The sequence below is a fragment of the Rhinoraja longicauda genome, chromosome 2 (assembly GCF_053455715.1).
Source record: "Rhinoraja longicauda isolate Sanriku21f chromosome 2, sRhiLon1.1, whole genome shotgun sequence".
NCBI lineage: Eukaryota > Metazoa > Chordata > Chondrichthyes > Rajiformes > Arhynchobatidae > Rhinoraja > Rhinoraja longicauda.
In genome coordinates this window covers 61242671-61262026 of record NC_135954.1, presented here as the reverse complement: position 1 = coordinate 61262026, position 19356 = coordinate 61242671, and the positions used below count along the sequence as shown (strand labels likewise).

Here is a 19356-nt window from a genome sequence, read left to right as displayed (position 1 = left end):
GTACTCTAATGATATTGGTGAATGGCCAAACAATCTAGGTGATTGTGATCGTGAATATTGGATAGCCAAGGGAAGTGATGAATGTCAACATGCTAATAGTGACTTTTCTTCATCCATGCGATTGTATGACAATGAAAAGAGTCCTTGGCACTGTCAGAAGTCTTATTTCACATATGTTCATAAACCCACAAACAAGCAACATGCAAGAAATTTGTTATGCTATTCAGAAAGCAAAGGAAGCCTATTCTGTTTCCCATGCAAGGTTATGACTTCAGGATGTTCATCAAAGTTTAGTGAAGAGGGGTTTAATGACTGGAAAAATGCAAGCAATCTATTACATCGACATGAAGAAAGTTCCTCACATAGACAAGCTTTAATTTCACTGTTGATGCGCAAAAACAAAGGTGAACGTATCGATTCCCAACTTGTGAAACAAATGGAGACTGAACAAAAGTATTGGCGCACACTTCTAGAGCGAATAATTGAAGTTGTGCAGTTTTTAGCAGAACGAGGCCTTTCAGTTTGTGGTAATGATGAAACTGTTGGCTCTCCTCATAACGGAAATTACTTGGTGGTGTTAGAATTACTGGCCAAGTTTGACCCTTTTCTGGCAGAGCATATAAATACTCATGCAAACAAAGGAAAGGGACATAAATCATACCTATTTAAAACAACATGAGGATTCATCAATCTGATTGGATCCAGCATACTGGATCACATTATCGGTGAAGTGAAGAAATACAAGTATTATTCTGTTTCATTGGTTTCTACTCCAGAATATCTAATGTGGACCAGCTGACTTTGACTGTGCGCTATGTTTTGCCATCTGGACCAGTTGAAAGATTTATGAAGTTTTTGGACATGGAAGGTCGTAGTGCTGAACAGCTCGCTGAAAGTTTACTTGACTTTTTAAAGAAAAATGTCCGATATAAAAGACTGCCATGGTCAAAGTTATGACAATGCCAGCCACATGAGTGGCAAGTATAGTGGCTTACAAGCACGAATTAAACAGCTGAATGAGTTTGCAGATTACATTCTGTGTTTTGCACATTCACTAAATTTGGTTGGAAAATGTGCTGCTGAATGTTGTCAAGAAGCATTAATTTTCTTTGACTTTGTAGAAAGCCTGTACACATTTTTTTCTGCTTCTACTTATCGGTGGGATCTTTCTGCTGCATTATCTGATGGTGGTGTTCATTCGCCCATTGGCAAAAGAATGTCAGATACCAGGTCTGAAGAAGGGTCTCGACCCGAAACGTCACCCATTCCTTCTCTCCCGAGATGCTGCCTGACCTGCTGAGTTACTCCAGCATTTTGTGAATAAACCGTCAGATACCAGGTGGTCAGCTCGTGCACAGGCAACAAAAGCACTTTTACACAGCTTTTCTGCAATAAAACAAGTCTTGGATGACATTTCAAATAACAATGAGCAGAAGGCTCGTGGTTGACAACAGGTTCGTGGACTTTCAACCATGAAGTTGGAAACAGGAATAATGGTCATATTGTGGGATCAAATGCCCAGTGCTTCTTTGCAATTGTTTGACCAAGACTTGACACAAGACTTGCACTCTATGAATCCTTGCATGGATATATTCATGCTATGCAGTCTACTTTTTCAGACATTGAGCAAAAAGCCAAGGATCTGACTGAGTGTGGATCATCAACAATAAACTCGAAGAAAACACAAGCGAAATCCCACGTATGATGATTTCAGTGGTTCCAGCACTCTTGATCCACTTGTTGAATCTCAAAAGGCTTCTCAGAAGTTTAAAAGCCGAACATTTCTAGCCATTATTGATAGCTTGCTTTCTGTCCTGTCAAAACGCCAGAAAGCTTATCAAAATGGTGTATTTGGATTCCTTCATCAGTTACAGTCGTTTACTCCTGAAGAGATTGTAAAGAGGTCATCAAATCTTATCAAATCATATCCGGAAGATCTGGAAGAAAGTCTTTGTGAAGAATTTGTGCAGTTTACTACCTTGTAGAGTTACAGTTGTACCGTTTGATAACTGACAATTCTTTGGAGTCTTGTTTTCCAAATGTAGAAAATGCCTTGCACATCCATTTGTCACTCATGGTTACCAACTGCAGTGGAGAATGCTCATTTTCAAAACTGAAAAGGATTAAAAATGAACTAAGGAGCACCATGGGTCAAAACAGATTGAACAATCTCACTCTAATATGCATTGAACATGAACTTCTGTGTGAAATAGACATTGCCAATATCATCAACAAATTTGCTCATGCTAAATCTAGACAATGTGACACTTAAAGTGTAGTTTTGTTATTTTTTACATTTGAAAATGAAAAGTAAAAAAATTATGTTTTAAAATTTATGTGTATTTTTTTAATTTAAGGCCCCTTTATAACATAACTAGCTTAATCCGGCCCTGCCTGTATCATGTAAGTTTCAAGCACATGGGATAGCGTGGGAAGAAATTTCATGTTACTTTACCAAGGCGAGTCTTATAAGAGAGCCTTGAAACGCACTATCTACACCAGAAGGCATTCAAACTCCTAAGGAGGAGCAACCTGTCCTGTTACATTTTTCACTGTCACGTTACCAGCAGCAGCCGAGGTCGGAGAGGCCCTTACATAATCAAGGAGCAAACCTTAACCTTCTAACATCACTGTGCAAACCTCGTGGGCTGCATGTGTATGTGCACCATATGCATTTATAGCAATCCAGCATATGCTCGCAACTACAATGGGGTTTCCAGGGCCCGATTAACATAGTAGCAAAAGTAGCATTTGCTACGGGCCCCGCGCTGTGCCGCTCCCCAACCGCCGCTGTTAGAACTTGTTGCCAATGCCGCGGTTAGAACGTGTTTGCGGCGGGGCTGTGCGGACCAATGGGCAGCCGGCACGTCACCGCCCAACCGCCAACCCCAAGACACAGACCCCCAGCCCCCCCCACCGGCCAGGGGTGCACGCTGCCGGACCACTGCTCCGGCGCCTCTGGTCTGAAGAAAGGTCTAGATCCGAAACATCACCCATTCCTTCGCTCCAGAGATCCCGCTGAGTTTCTCCAGCATTCTGTGTCTATCTTCGGTGTAAATCAGCATCTGCAGCTTCTTTTGACGCGTCCCGGCAGGCCGCGGCTGTGGACTGGGAACGCGGCCAGAGGCCTTTACCACGACGCCGCAGTCTCGATGCCCCCCGGATCGCCATGTAGAAGCCTGGGTCGGGGCCTCGCAGTGTGGTGGGCAGATGGCAGCTCTCCCACTGACGGCCCTCGGGGGGGCCAGAACATGTTGCTGCGCTGATGCCGATGCCGCTGGGCGGTGTGGGGAAGGCGCTGAGCCGGCCGGGGAGAGGAGGGGCCGAGGGCAGACCCAGCGCCAGGCCTAGGCCTCCACCAACGCCCGGCCTCACCGCCGCTGCTGCCGCCGCCTTTCCCCCTGTCCCACATCAAGCTCACGGTTACATGGTCACGTCCAGGCCCTGGCTCCGGCTGCTTCCTCCGGCACCAGGCCGGGCTCTCCCGCCGCCACGTAGCCAGAAGAGACTTCGGAAGAGTCTCGACCCGAAACGTCACCCATTCCTTCTCTCCCGAGATGCTGCCTTACCCGCTGAGTTACTCCAGCATTTTGTGTCTATCTCCAGACACTAAGTCTGGGTGTCGCCTAACCCGCCTCCCAGCCCCGGCGGCCACCATTGGTGGAGCGGGAGCACTTGGCCGCTGGCTGGGCGAGGTCACGTGGGCCGCGGGCGGTGACGTCACCTTGTCCCGTATTTAGAACCTCTTTATAACATATGCTACGGGCCCCGCACTAGCTTAATCTAGCCCTGTGGGTTTCCACAAAGTTACATTTGTTTGTGGCACATAAAGGCCTCATGCTCTGCAATAACATTTTAATTCCACTAATTTTTAAATAAAACTACTCTCGAAATTTCACTAACATTTAAAGAAATGTATTGCAAAAGTATTATTGCAAAAGTTATTCCCAAACCTCATGGACCTGTAAAATTTGAAGTGGGGTCTAGAAGCAGATAGTACGTGGTTATACAAAGGTTCAATTGTATGACATTAACTGGCTAAAAGTGATGATATCTAAAGAACGTCATCATCATATATATTATACATTCATTTGAACCAACTTTGTTGAGAACCACGCAGTAAGCAAGATTATTTCCTTGCAATCTTTATTGAACTATTTCGACATTTGCCGAGCTTAGCATTACCTTGTCAAAAGCAGGGTAAACTGCTCGAAGCTCAGTCAACCAGCCATAAGGCATGTGACCAACTGGATATGTTGCTGTCAGAACTGCAACAGCCTTAAAAGAGAAAAATAAACATTAATAAATCAATATGTATAACTTTCCTATTATATAGGGAATAATTTCTGGTCATGAACACTAAAGTGATTGTGCATTAATTAATTGTTATACACTTGATTTTCTCTCTATTGACTCGCTTGCTTCCTGCTCCAAAGGCAGGGTCTTGCTTTCCATGTAGGTTGACTACAGTTTATCTTACAGAATTAGATCAATGTGTCGCTGCCATCATGTTAAAGCATAGTCTCACACTGTCAATGCCTTGGTCTCTTTGTATCCCCTTGTTGAGGAGTTTACTGGTTCCTTTCACCCAATTCTTCCTCTTACCATAGAAAGTACAAATTTTGTGCATGAGTGCAGTCCATTGTCTCTCTAATCGTGGCCAAACAAAGCCACCAAATATAAACCCACTTTATGTCTGCAGTGCCTCCAATTATCAGTAAATCAACTATTATACAGTAAGTACCATGAGTACCAAGATTGCTATCTGTCTTTTTGAAATTGTTATCCAATTATTCTCTTTCTTCAACATGGGGGTTTACAAAAAACAAATTTAAATCTTTGCTGTGAGGTGCCATATGACTAAAGAATTTAATGTGATGCTTTTATTCAGGAAGGTCAACAGTGATCAGCCAGGTAATTAATCCAATGGCAGTGGGGGGGGGGGGGGGGGGGGGGGGGAGGGGGGAGAGCGGAGGGAGAGCGGAGGGAGAGTTATTCAATTGAGGGCAAGATTAATCTTCACTTGGAATGACAGGGTTGATCAGATCAGGAAAAGGTAGCACAACTTTTGTGTCAAGTGATCCTGCCTGACTAAACAAGGTTTTTGCAAAAGTAATAATGTATTGATGAGGGCAGTGCAAGTCTGAAAGGCCAGGAGATCCACTACAAGTTGGCATTTTAGAGCTATGGTTGGCTTGGAGCACGAATGTGACAATGGAAGATTGTTTTTCTGATTAGAAGCCTATGGCCAATGGTGTGCCATAGAGATGGCTGCTGAGACCCTTACTGCTTGTCATGTAAATTAACATTTAAGATATGAATGTTGGAGGTTTGAATAATAAGTTTGCAGAAGACACAAACATTATTGGTGGTGATAATGAGGAAAATTGTTTTAGGTCGCAGAATGATATTGATCAGCTACTAAATTGGGCAGAGCAATAACAAATGGAATTTAATCCCAGAAGATGCGAGGTGATGCATTTTGGCAGATCTAAAATAGGTAGAACACATACTATACCTTTCAAAAACTATTACAGGGAATTTAGATGTCATTATAAAAAAAATAGTTGATGAATCTTTTTGTTAAGTTTGGTAAGAGAAAAATGGACCAAACTCTGTGTATCTGTGTCACAACATGTTCTGAATGAAAGAATTTCAATTTGTTTACTCAAATAATTTACTGCTTTTACCACAAAGCTGATAGGAATTGAAACAAATATGCCCATAAGATACCTTGGTAGCAAAGTGAAAACAAAGCTTCTCTTTATTTTTAATGTATTCATAAATAAAAGGACTGAACTGATCATTATTAACCATTGACAACCTCCCTTTAGCAGAAATGGAATTAGCAATTACAATTAGGTGAAAATCCATAGATACTGTTTGAAACCACCAGCAGGAAACACAAGGTTTCATGCCGCAATACCACAAATTGAGGAATCATGAGGTGGTAGAGGTAGGGACGAGTGTTATGTTTAGTATAAACTAGACCAGGTGGACCCGTTGGGCCCAAACCTCGCCCGCATTGGTGCACCACCCTGTCCTCCCCCCCTCCCCTGTCTCCTCAACTCCCCCCTCCCTTCTCCCCCACTCCCCCCTTCCCTCCCTCCTCTCCTCCCCCTCCCCTCCTCTCCTCCCCCTCCCCTCCTCCTTTTAAACTTTAAAATGTGAATAACTTTAAAAATATAAGACCGATTTCAATAAAACTACTTGCATTATCACTAAAGTGACAATGGTGAGTAAGGTGGGCCTAAAATTGTCGCACTATCGTGTACCATTTTGTCTGAAGTTCAGTCACAAACAAGATAACAAACGAGAGTTTTAGTATATAGATGTTCCCAGCATACGGTCTGCACAGGGACTCTGTGGTTCTGAATTCTAACAGCAGCAAACACAGGCTTTTATTTGAATAGACTAAAACAAACTCACCTCTGTGGCTGTTGGACTGCCTCCCATATCGCGAGACACAAACAAATTGACTATAGGTCTGCTGATTCGCTGAGTCGCTAAAATCAAGGCCAAAGGCCACCAGAAAGCCAACATCTTCTTTATTGTAGCCTCACCCTACAACATGAAAAAAAAAGTTCAGATCCAAGTGCAGTTCAAAGACAATACTCAAACATTACGGAAAGGATGTAGAGGCTTTGGTGAGGTGCAGAAGAGCTTAACCAAGGTGCTTCCTGGATTAATGGGTACTAAATACAAGGAAAGGTTGGACAAAACATTGTTTTCCCTGGAGCGCAAAGACAGAGGGGCAAACTGATTGAAATTTATAAAATGGAGAGGCATAAATAGGGCAATTTAAAAAAAAAAATTTTAAACAGAGTGTGGTAGGAGCTTTACATGGGCTGCTAGAAATGGTGGGTGGAAGCAAATAGGATAATGACATTTAAAAGGCCTTTATAAAGGCACATTAACGTGTAGGGAATGGAGGGATATGGATCTTGTGCCAGGAGAAGTGATCCATTCAAATTGGTATCATGTTGTGGAGCAAGGGCATGTTTCTGTGCTGTACATTTGCAAAAAACGTCAGTGAATTTAAGAGCAATTTTCTGCTATTCTGGACTCCAAAACATCCTTTTTATCTATTATTTTTTGTTTATCCCTCTTGCACCTCCCACTTTCACAATGGCAATTATCCCTTTCATTTTTCTGTTTGTGTAATATACTGTAACACCAATACTTTAATTCACAAAACACGTTTGAAATGTTTCTTGGAATATGCAATGGACTACTGAGAGAAAAGATTATTTCAGATGATGTTTTGCAATTTGACACAACTTAATTGGTAATCTCACATTAAAGAATTCTCTCGGGCAGGGCAGCCATAAACAGCAACATTGGTGATGAAGGATGTTAGGACCTTGAGAGTGACATACTCAAATCCATAGTCATAAGCCAATTAGATATTTGGGAGAAAATAAATTGGAAAATTAAAACATTAAATTGCAAATATTTAAATAAATATTCTATTATTCTCAATGGTTATTAATTTCACTGAGAAATAAAAAATATCCTCAAGAAAATTGTTTTATTCTTGATGTGCCAAAGAGATTTAGAATGCTGGATGAAAAGAGGCGTATAATTTTGCAAGCAGTTACAAAATTGAGACGTTTTAGAAACCAAAAGACAGTCAAAAGGGAAAGAAAAAAAAAGTATACAAGATCAAGCAGAGATTCTGCAGTTATTAAAAAGGAGAGCAAGGGAAGTAGACGTCAGTCATTTAGGACTTTTCTAACTTCAGATGAACATTGACTTCTCTAACTTCAGATAGCCCTTGCTTTCTCTCTCCATCCCTTCCCCCTTCCTCCTTCTCCCACTAGTCTTACTGTCTCCGACTACATTCTATCTTTGTCCCGCCCCCTCCCCTGACATGTCAGAGGAAGGGTCTCGACCCTAAACGTCACCCATTCCTTCTCGCCAGAGATACTGCCTGACCCGCTGAGTTACTCCAGCATTTTGTGTCTACCTTCAGTCATTTAGAAGTAGGAAATAATAAAAGGAAGAAGGAAATGGCCAAGACATTAAACAATTATTTTGTATGTCTTCAAAGCAGTAGACATAACAAAAGATAGACACGTAGATGTGTTGTATGCGACGGCTGATGGGGTGAAAGGCAAGTACTAGGGGGACTGTTCCTGTTGCGACTAGGGGGAGGGGGAGCAAGGGTGGAGCTGCAGGATACCAAGGAGACATGTGTGAGGGCTTCATCTATGAGGGAAGAGGGGCACCCCCGTTCGCTAATGAATGAGGACATCTCGTCAAACCAATGATATAACGGAAGTGAGGGTTTTAAGTAATTAGAGTCATAGAATGATACAGTGTGGAAACAGGCCCTTCAGCCCAACTTGCCCACACCGGCAAACAATGTCCCTGCTACACTAGTCCCACTTGCCTGACTTGGTCCATATCCCTCCAAACCTGTCCTATCCATGTACCTGTCAAACTGTTTCTTAAACGATGGGATAGTCCCAGCCACAACTACCTCCTCTGGCAGCTTGTTCCATACACCCACCACCCTATGTGTGAAAAAGTTACCCCTCGAATTCCTATTAAATCTTTTCCCCTTCACCTGGAACCAATGTCCTCCAGTCCTCGATTCCGCTATTCTGGGCAAGAGACTCTGTGCATCTACCCGATCTATTCCTCTCAAGATTTTGTACATCTCTATAAGATCCCCCCTTATCCTCCTGTGCTCCATGAAATACCCAACCTACTCAACCTCTCCCTGTAGCTCACACACTCTAGTCCTGGCAACATGCTCGTAAATCTTTTCTGAACCCTTTTAAGCTTGACAATATCTTTCCTATAACATGGTGCCCAGAACTGAACGCAATATTCAAAATGCGGTCTCACCAATGTCTTATACAACTGCAACATGACCTCCTAACTTCTATACTTAATACTCTGACTGATGAAGGCAAAATTGCCAAAAGCCTTTTTCATCACCTTATCAATCTGCAACTCGACCGTCAAGGAACCATGTACCTGTACTCCTAGATCCCTCTGCTCCACAACACTGCCAGAGGCCTACTGTTTACTGTGTAGGTCCTGCCCTTATTCGACATCCCAAAATGCAACACCTTACACTTCTCTGTATTAAATTCCATCAACCATTCCTCCATCCACCTGGCCAATCGATCCAGATCCTGTTGCAATCTTTCATAACCACTCACTTTTGTATCATCAGCAGACTTGCGAATCTTGCCCTGTATGTTCTCATCCAAATCATTGGTGTAGATGACAAGCAGTAACAGGCTCAGCTCTGAGCCCTGAGGCACACCACTAGTCACATGTCCAGTCCAAGAAGCAACCTTCTACCATCACCCTCTGCTTCCATCCATGGAGCCAATTTGCTATCCATTCAGCTATCTCTCCGTGCATCCCATACGGTCTAACCTTCCAGAGCAGCCTACCATGTGGAACCTTGTCGAATGCCTTACTGAAATCCATGTACACAACATCCACAGCTCTGCCCTCGACCTTTTTGGTCACGTCTTCAAAAAAAATCAATCAGATTTGTGAGACTTCCCACGTACAAAACCATGCTGACTATCCCTAATCAGCCCTTGCCCATCCAAATGCCTGTATAACCCATCCCTCAGAATACTCTCCAGTAATTTTTCAACTACAGATGTTAAGCTCGCCGGCCTATAGTTCCCAGCATTTTCCCTGCAGCCCTTCTTGAAAAAGAGGCACAACATTTGCCACCCACCAGTCTTCCGGCACCTCTCCTGTATTTAAGGACGGCTCGTAAATTTCAACCAGGGCACCCGCAATTTCCTCTCTAGTTTCCTTGGACGTATCTGATCAGGCCCTGGAGATTTGTCTACCTTCATACATGATAGTGCCTTCAGTACTTCTTCGACAGTGACACTGACTGCTCTCAAGACACTTCCAATGGCTGCTACAATTTCCTCTATCCTACTGTCTTTTTCCTTGATGAGGTGACCGCTTCGATTCCTGAGAGGTCCCACTCTCTCGCTAGTTATCCTTTCCCCCTTATCAAAATATTACTAAAATTCTCATCTTGTATGCATGTATGTATGTTCCCGAAATACAGCCAAAACATTACACGATAGCACGACAATTTTAGGCCCACCTTACTCACCATTGGCCTGCGGTGTGCAGTAGCAAGTTTCATTCAATTTGTTGTTATATTTTAAACTTTAATAAATTGTTCCCACTTGCCGTGCCCGGCAGCTGCGCCTGCGCATAATGGGAACGGGTCATATGAGATTGCCATTTTGATCTAATACGGCGTCACAACGGGAAGGGTTGCTGGACCCGGCAGCGGCAGGCTTGCGCATCAACGCCGGGAGGACCGGTGCCCGTCCCGGTGCGCCCCGTGCCTGACCTTTCTCCCGTGGTGCAGCGCAGGGCCTGGTGGCGGCGCGCCTGCACAGCAGCGCCGGGTGGACCGGTGCCCATCCTGGCGTGCCCTGCGCCTGCCCTTCGTCCCATTGTGCAATGCGGCGGCAGAGAGAAGGTGAAAGAAGATGGCCGCCAGCAGGACAAACATGCGGCAGCGCCATGCGGCCACTCTCCTGCTACTGGCCGCCATGATGGCCGCCCGGGGCCAGGGTGAGTGGCTCCCTCTCCCCTTTCCTCTCCCCTTTCCTCTCCCCTCCCAGCTGCCTCCCGCTCCTCATCACCCGGTGCCCGCGTCCGCCCGTTGCCGTGCCCCCCCCCCGCCTGCGGCGAGCGGATTGAGGCGGCGGCCATGGGCGTGCAGGGCTTCCAGGAGTACATGGAGAAACACTGCGCTAGCGCCGTGGTGCCAGTGGAGCTGCAGAAGCTGGCCCGCGGCAACCTGGTGGGTGGAGGCCACAACCGGCGCTGCACAGCCCGCTTCTCTACGCCTGCTGCACAGTTACTAAAGAACCTTTAGTAACAACGGGACCCAACAGGTCATCTAGTGCTTTTATAAAATCTTTTGGGATTGTCTGTAATGCTTTCTGCCAGAGCTATCTCCTGGCCTCTTTTTGCCCTTCTGATCTACTTTCTCAATTTACTCCTTAGTTCCAGAAACTCCTCCAGGGCTGCCTATACCTGTCCCATGCATCTTTCTTGTTTTTGACTAACGTCTCAATTTCCCTCATCAGCCAAGCTTCCTTATGTTTGCCTGCTTTGCTCTTCACTCTAACGGGGATGTACCCATCCCGAGCTTTCATCAGTACACTTTTAAAAACATCCCACTTGGCCAGTGTTCCTTTCCCATCAAATAACCTGCTCCAGTCAACTTGAGCAAGACCATCTCGCATACCCTCAAAATTGGCCTTACCCCAGTTGAGCATTTTAACACGTGTACCCTCTCCGTCCCTATCCATAACTATCTTAAACCTAATCGAACGGTGGTCCCTATTTCCAAATGGCTCCTCCAAACACTTCATTAACTTGCCCTTCCCAATTCTAGATCCAGCGTTGCCCTCTCACGTGTGAGGGCCTCCACTTACTGCTTAACAAAACTCTCCTGAACACTTTTGAGGAATTGCACCCCATTTAAACCTGTCACTCTATGATTTTCCCTGTCTATATTGGGAAGGCCAAAATCCCCTACTACAACAACCTTATTTGACCTGCAGCTGTCTGCAAGCTCCGGCCACATTTTCTCTTCTAATTGCAATAACTCGTCGGGGGTCTGCAGTACTCCCCCAACAAGGTGATCATCCTTTTTTGCTCCTCAGTTCCACCCATTTCGCCTCACTAGACGAACCGTCCGTAATGTCACCTCTGATCTCTGCAGCATGTATTTATACCAGAGTATTGTTCACGCGTGCGCACATCTTCACTCATCACATTTGGCTCATGATCCTGAATGTCCACAAATTTAAAATTTGTTGTTTTAAATTTAAATCCCTTCATTTCTCGCTGCCCTATTTCTCTATAATTTTCTAACTCTGTTTTGTACATTTCCCTTTCTACACTCAATCAATAGATTTATCCCTTTTGCTTTTGCAAAACTTTCTTGCCCTGAAATTTTGTCCCTAAATCTCAACTTTCTGCTCTTTGCTTGATGATCACCATTAAAAGGCAGCTAATTGAATAGTTTTTTTCTTAATCTTACTGTCCAATATTTAACCTTGTGGGTTCCTCTAGGACTTTTAAGATGTTACACAAGTACAAATAGTTGCTTTATGAACCAATTTAAAAAAAACTGATAAGAGCTTTTGTCGTCAATCATTAGTCCTAAAATGGCTATGAGCCTGAAGCATAAAATGCCTCAGCATGACTTTTAGGATGTTGTATAAATACAAGGAATTGCTTTATGATCACAAGATTACCTTAAAATGGCTAAGAGCCTTAAACAACTGTTGTGAATCGATTTTTTTTGCTTTTTGCAAGTGAATATAACGTGAGAGCTAATTTTCAAGCACTCTGAATGCATCTAGAATTTTCAAGCATCTCTGAATGGCCATTTAGAACGGAGATGAGGAAAAACTTTTTCAGTCAGAGTTGTAAATCTGTGGAATTCACTGCCTCAGAAGGCAGTGGAGGCCAAGTCTCTGAATGCATTCAAGAGAGAGCTAGATAGAGCTCTTAAGGATAGCGGAGTCGGGGGTATGAGGAGAAGGCAGGAACGGGGTACTGATTGAGAATGATCAGCCATGATCACATTGAATGGTGGTGCTGGCTTGAAGGGCCGAATGGCCTACTCCTGCACCTATTGTCTATTGCCTATCTAGCAACTAACAAATTACTTATCCAAATTAGATTTGGCTAAGTGTTTCACCTAGACCTGACAAGCCATTCCGTTTAGATCAAAGAGTGTCTGTTGGTTTGATTCTAAATCACAGTCTACGAGCCATGTGTAAATCCCAGATGCCTGTTATACAAACATTAGCAGTAAATAATGTAGACACACCTTAAGAGCAAAACGGAGAAGTTCTACCACATATTCTAAAACAGGTTATTCCATGACTCCTTTAATCTTAATCTGTTCTAAATCTTCCCTTTTGCTATCTCTTTGAACATAATATTTACCCCCATTTCAGGTCCACTTCTCTCAGGAATGATATCATGCACATTCTTGTAGTATCCAAGGCCCACCATGGTAAACCGAACCATCACTCCCATGTACAAGGCTAGAATCGGAATCAGGAGGGGCTCTGTACATTCCAAGTGACTGTGAAGCAAAATGGATACAAATACAATCTGAAAAATAAAGGAGGTAAATTAGATTAGTTAAACCCGAGTTTATAATTTGCCTGCAGTAAATCGATTTACAGATTTTGAACACTGGGCCAATAAGCTGATGTATTAAAATATCTCGACTTGCAGTCACAACAAAGGGTGATTAAATTAGAAAAACATGAAATTGAGGAGATGTATGAAATCCTAACTAAGCAATCAATATTCCACCAGGAAACGTGATAGCATATACATTTGGTCAGTGATAACATTTAATACTACAAATTGGCATGGTTTGATTGTAATCACATTTAGATGATTCACTTGCATGGCACACAAAAACGTTTCTCTACTGTATCTCATTACAGGAGACAATAAACAAACCAATATCAAATGCTGCAAAGATTCGCTGAAAGTTAATAATGGATAAATGAAAAGACCAGCATTATTAATTGTCTCATCAATTACGGTGTTCAAATATACAAGGCAGTAATATGTTGGTAAAAACTATTGTAGTTTTTCCAATTCAATTCAGGCACAACTTGTATCAATGTAATGCAAGTTTGGTCACACTTGGCTGGCTACATACAGTGTCATGTCCTATGGAAAACAGAGAACAAAATTGACTTTCATTATTATAAAGGGACAAGCAAAGCTGAATGTTTCTGGGATAATTAGAATTATTTGAAAGATACTTTCAACTAGATGTGGATTGACAGATATACCAGGTTAATGGGATGAGTGTGCACAGGACTATCTGCAAGTTTAGTCCCAGTCATGAAATACTTTGTTGCAGCAAAGATAATCATCGCTTGAGCCAGCCATCAGCAAGGATGATGGAGATCACAACACTGGACTCTTAGGAGGTACATTTTATAATAGAAAGTTAGTAAAATTTGTTTTCTATAGAGACAGATTAGATTGACTTTTCATCCTAACTGCTAAAAAATAATCAGATTCAGGTCCTTTCATATACTTGTATGTAGTGCTGGCAACTTTCATCCAAATAATCAGTCAAATCTAAATTTCAAGAAATAGTTCAATGTCCTACTATGAAATACTTTTCCGTAACAATTCCAAGTTCTATATTTTTCTGTTAGGTCCTCTGTAATACAATTTTTATTAACAATGTTGGTAAAATTTTAAATTTGTGTAATAAGCAGGATCAGAAGCTTATATTAAGTATTTATCATAAAACGTTAATGTTATTATTTGATCACAATTGTACCTACAGTCAGAGAGTAACACAATAATCTACAGAATGGATTTTATGTACAGGCAGTTCTTGGCTTACGAGTGCCAGACCTATGGACACCCTATGTACAAATGAGTTCCCATAACATTATTAAATTCAAAAGTCCAACACTTATGCATTCCAAAGAGCAGCAGAACTCATTTCTCCCCTTTAACCAATTTTCTTTTTTTATCAATTGAATGTGATTTAGATACCATGCACTCCAAAACTGTGGAGGTACAGTCACAATACTGATTTTTGTGCAGTTTCCAACTTGGGGGAAAATTAAGTTATGGACATCTGTAAAAAGGAAACCCATTTGTTGCCTGGGAATGGCTGTAAACTATTCACACTATTGATCTTCTTAAAACAAACACGCCAATATACCTTAAATTTACCTCCATATTGATGTTTCTTGGCATCTACCATCAGCATATTCTCTTTTATGTTTCTGCTGTATAATATTTCAACTCGCATAATACATTCCAATACTATAACTGATTGCACTGAACAATCTTTCAGACTATATTAAGCATGAAAAATATTTAGCAGGGATATTTAGATACAAATGGGATGATTAAAATCATACTGGCTTCGTCTGCTCCACTTGTATTAAACAAATTAACTTACCTGAGCAATAACATCGGAGACAGAGGCACAGCCCACCAGTAGACTGTATTTGTGCTTCAACAGAATGCCGGCATGCGTCCATGCCTAAACAGAAAGAAAAAAATATTGAATTGAATTCCGTCATGTTGCTATTCACTTAGTTCCCAGGCACCTATCAATTTATTTTATGTTCGGTGAATCTTCATGAGAGAACATTGGTCTCAGTTCCTCTGAAGATCAGGCTATCTACTTTCAGCAGGTCTCTCTTGCCAATGAAATTTTGTAATGCTTGAAAAAAAAAATCTTGTTCTCTCTCTTCACATTTCTCTAAAATGTCTGCATTCAGGTGTCTGAACATTGTTCATGCTATAAGCAATCAAGTGGCAGTTACATCTACTAAACTTGATGCAGATACTCAAGAGATAGCTGCTTAAGCATCCTGGTGTATTCTGGCCAGGGAATCTCAAAAGGCACATGATTTCAAGGTGGGCTATCACTGCCTCATTTACTGCCTCTGTGCCAGAGGATTAGCAGGTTTTAAGTAAATCTCCATCTGGAGGCCAGAGTTGCCATCTGCCAACATGTTTTTCCATCTCTGTACCTAGCTGGCAAGGCTGTCTAGCATGCCACCATGATTGAATGGTGGAGTAGACTTGATGGGCCGAATAGCCTAATTCTGCTCTTAAACCTTATGATTATCCTAGTAATGAAATGAGAGGTTAGAAAAAGTGCAGCAATTTCAAGGAGGTTATATAAACCTTTTATCTAGCCCAAGAATCTTCCTGAAATTTGTTAAATGGCATTTAGATGACAAATCCCAATTACAAGGAGATTACTTAATAATAGGAGTTTGGGGTGATATCAGCAGTTAAGCTTTCATAAAGTAATAGAAGAACTGGAGTCTTTCTTAAACCAGCTTTTATAATGAAGTTAGGTGAAATTGTCAAAATTGGCATGAAAGGAACTATCTTGTTAATAGGCCCCAATTATTTTGTGCTATGGATCTACGGCAATGGCAGCTGAGGTACAGACCAGTCATGATACAACTGGGTAACTCAATAGGTTCAAGGTGATGAATTGCAAACTTCTGTTTATATATTTCAGTGTGATTTCATTGCACTTCATTGACACATTAAAAGAGCCACCCTCACTATTTAATGCTCTTTGATTTTTACTACAAAAATAGCAAAAAATAAGAGATAACTTTGTGCCATAATTTAAATGCCAAATTGAAACATTTAATTTTGAACACAAAAAGAAATGAGCCTCCAGTAGAAACGCTTTTTGTTGGCAGCTGCTAATTAGGTCCGTGCACATACTGTGCATGCCACAATTCATGCTGATGAATTTTGTTGGAGTTCTTAAGGGAGATTAGGTTGCTCATCAGTTGTTTAATAATTCATACAACAACATATTGCCAACTTTTAAAGCACAGATTGTGTGTTGGACACAGCACCATAAAACTGATCATTTTTTGCTTCAGTCTCTATACTAACAATGGATCCACTGTGGACCAATGTATGTTTCATAGAAAGATAGAGAAACAAACATGTGCAAGTCAAAAAAGAGGGAAATGGAAGAAAAAGAGTGCACACAATAAATAAATCAGAAGGCATTAACATGTGATATGTGCGTGTACAAAGGAGCCGAGAGAACAGGCTCGTAGCCACATACAAAATAATTAATATACAAAGAGTGGCATTTATGTTAACTGACATAAGCTATCATTTGCAGAAACGGAAATATTGTATTTATTTTATTTTTCTTTGAACAAGTCAAAGAAATAAACTCAATATAATTTATCTGTAAATTAGTTGTCATAATAGAATAGTTGAAATCAAGAATAATTTACTTTGTTATTCAATGGTAACCACTCTTTTTCACATAAACAATAATTTTGTGTAATAACAGGGTGCTCGAGAGAGAAAAGTTGGAACTTTAAAGTTTTGATGCATGTCAACCATACATCAAATGTAACTTATGAAACTTTTGGTTCGTTGAAGAAATGTGGGTCATTACTAGTGATCTTGTATCTTGTGGTAAAAAAATAAAGGACACAGTATATGATATGGTCCCTCATGGCTACTTTGGTGAAGATATCTCTCCTCATTTCTGTCCTAAATGGGCAATTCTAGTTATTAAAATCCATGGTCAGACCACCACTGTAGACAACCAAAGTCAAAGAAACACTGTTACCATTCTTAAAAACCAAAACCATGTTTAGTTTACCAATGAATCCAGCATCGGGAAGGCAGCCAGGTAGAGGAAAGCCTTTCTTGTTTTAGTTCCCACAGAATCATCCACATGATGTAATTTGTTGATGATATAATATCCCAGATCTGTGTGTGCTGGAAAGAAAACAGACAAAATAAAGGGTCAAATTTATTACACCTAACATACTGTCCGTTAGAACAATAGGAACGCGCCCCTCGGCCCACAATATTTGGCCAACCATAATGCCAAGTTAAACTGATGTCATCTGCCTCCACATGATCCACATCCCTCTATTCCCCGCCCTTCCACATGCCTCTCCAAAAACCTCTGAAACAACACTATCATTGGCTCCACCACCACCCCTGGCAGTGTGTTCCAGGCTCCCACCACTCTCAGTGTAATAAATGTGCCCGCACATCTCCATTAAATGTTCCTCCACTCACCTTATAACTGTCTTCTAGTGTTGGATATTTCCACCTTGGGAAAAAAGGTTCGACTGTCTACCCCATCCTTACTTCTCATAATTTTATGTAGTTCTATCAAGTCTCCCCTCAACCTTCAATGTTTCAGAGAAAACAATGCAAGTCTATCCAACCTCTCCTTCTAGCTGAAATCCTCTAATCCAGGCAGCATTCTGGTAAACCTCCTCAGGAATCTCTCCAAAGCCTTCACATCTTTCCTGTAACGGGGCGACCAGAACTGAACATAATAGTCCAAATGAGGCCTACCAGAAGTCCGATAGAGATGCATCATCATGACTCTAAAAATATTCAATGAAGGCAAGCATACCATAAGCCTTCTTCACCCTCCCCATCTACTTGTGCGGCCACCTTTAGCGAGCTATGAACTTGGACTCCAAGATCCCTCTGCACATCAATGCTGTTAAGGGTCTTGCCATTAACTGTATACTCTCTCCTTATATTCATCCTCCCACAGTGACACTAATGTGGCTGGTTTTGTAGATAGCGAAGATGATTGTCAAAAAAACAGGATCTTGATAGGTTAGGCAGGTGGGCTGAGGCATGATTGATGGAGATTAATACAGATAAGTGCAAAGTGTTACATTTTGGGAAGTCTAACCAGGGCAGAATCTACACAGTGAATGGCAGGGCTCCGGTGAGTGTTGTGGAGCAAAGGGATCTAGTTCCTTGAAAGTGGTATCACAGGTAGATAGGGTGATCAAAAAGGCTTTGGCACATTGGTTTTGTAAGAAAATAACTGCAGATGCTGGTACAAATCGAAGGTATTTATTCACAAAATGCTGGAGTAACTCAGCAGGTCAGGCAGCATCTCAGGAGAGAAAGAATGGGCGACGTTTCGGGCCGAGACCCTTCTTCAGACATTGGTCTTCATCAGTCAGAGTACTGAGTATAGAAGTTGGGAGGTTATGTTACAATTGTACAAGACATTAGTGAGGCCACATTTAGAGTATTGGGTTCAGTTTTGGTCATCCGGTAAAAAGATGGTGTAAAGCTGGAAAGGGTGCAGAGAAGATTTACAAGGGTGGTACCAGGACTCGAGGGCCTGAGCAATAGGGAGAGATTCAGCAGGCTAGTACTTTATTCCTTGGTGTGCAGGAGGATGAGGGCATAGATCGTGAGAGAAATAGATATGGTGAATACATGGTGAATACAGGGTGGGGAAATAAAGAACCAGAGGACATAGGTTTAAGGTGAGAGGGGAAAGATTTAATCGGAACCCGAGAGGAAACTTTTTCACACAGAAGAAGGTGGGTATGTGGAATGAACAGCCAGGGGAGGTCATGGGCAGCATAGTGGCACAGCGCTGGAGCTGCTGCCTTACAGCACCAGAGACCCGGGTTCAATCCTGACCACAGGTACTGTCTGTACGGAGTTTGCATGTTCTTCCTGTGACCATGTGAATTTTCCCAGGTGCACTGGTTTCCTCCCTGCACTCCTAAGATGTATAGGTTTGTAGGTTAATTAACTTCCGTAAAATTGTAAATTGTCCCTAGTGAGTAGGATATTGTTAGTTTAAGGGGTGATTGCTGATCAGCGCGGACTCGGTGGGCCGAAGGGCCTGTGTCCGCGTTGTATCTCTAAAGTCTAAAGGAGGTCGTCTTGGCAGTTACTATAACAACATTTAAAAGATATTTTGACAGGTGCTTGGATAGAAAAGGTTTAAAAGGATTTCGGCCAAACGCAGGC

The 19356-nt window shown here is 42.1% G+C and overlaps 1 protein-coding gene across 2 annotated transcripts in view; it reads right to left on the bottom strand.

Annotated features, from left to right (window-relative positions):
• LOC144604955 (progressive ankylosis protein homolog B-like) overlaps positions 1-19356 on the bottom strand; it is a 90599-nt gene that overhangs the window by 35275 nt on the left and 35968 nt on the right. For both annotated transcript variants that reach the window (XM_078419877.1, XM_078419887.1), the window contains exons 3-7: positions 17204-17322; positions 14996-15079; positions 12985-13155; positions 6430-6564; positions 4186-4278 (exon numbers count right to left, since the gene is read on the bottom strand). In XM_078419877.1, the coding sequence (XP_078276003.1) occupies positions 4186-4278; positions 6430-6564; positions 12985-13155; positions 14996-15079; positions 17204-17322 (602 nt within the window). The remainder of the gene's footprint in view (positions 1-4185; positions 4279-6429; positions 6565-12984; positions 13156-14995; positions 15080-17203; positions 17323-19356) is intronic.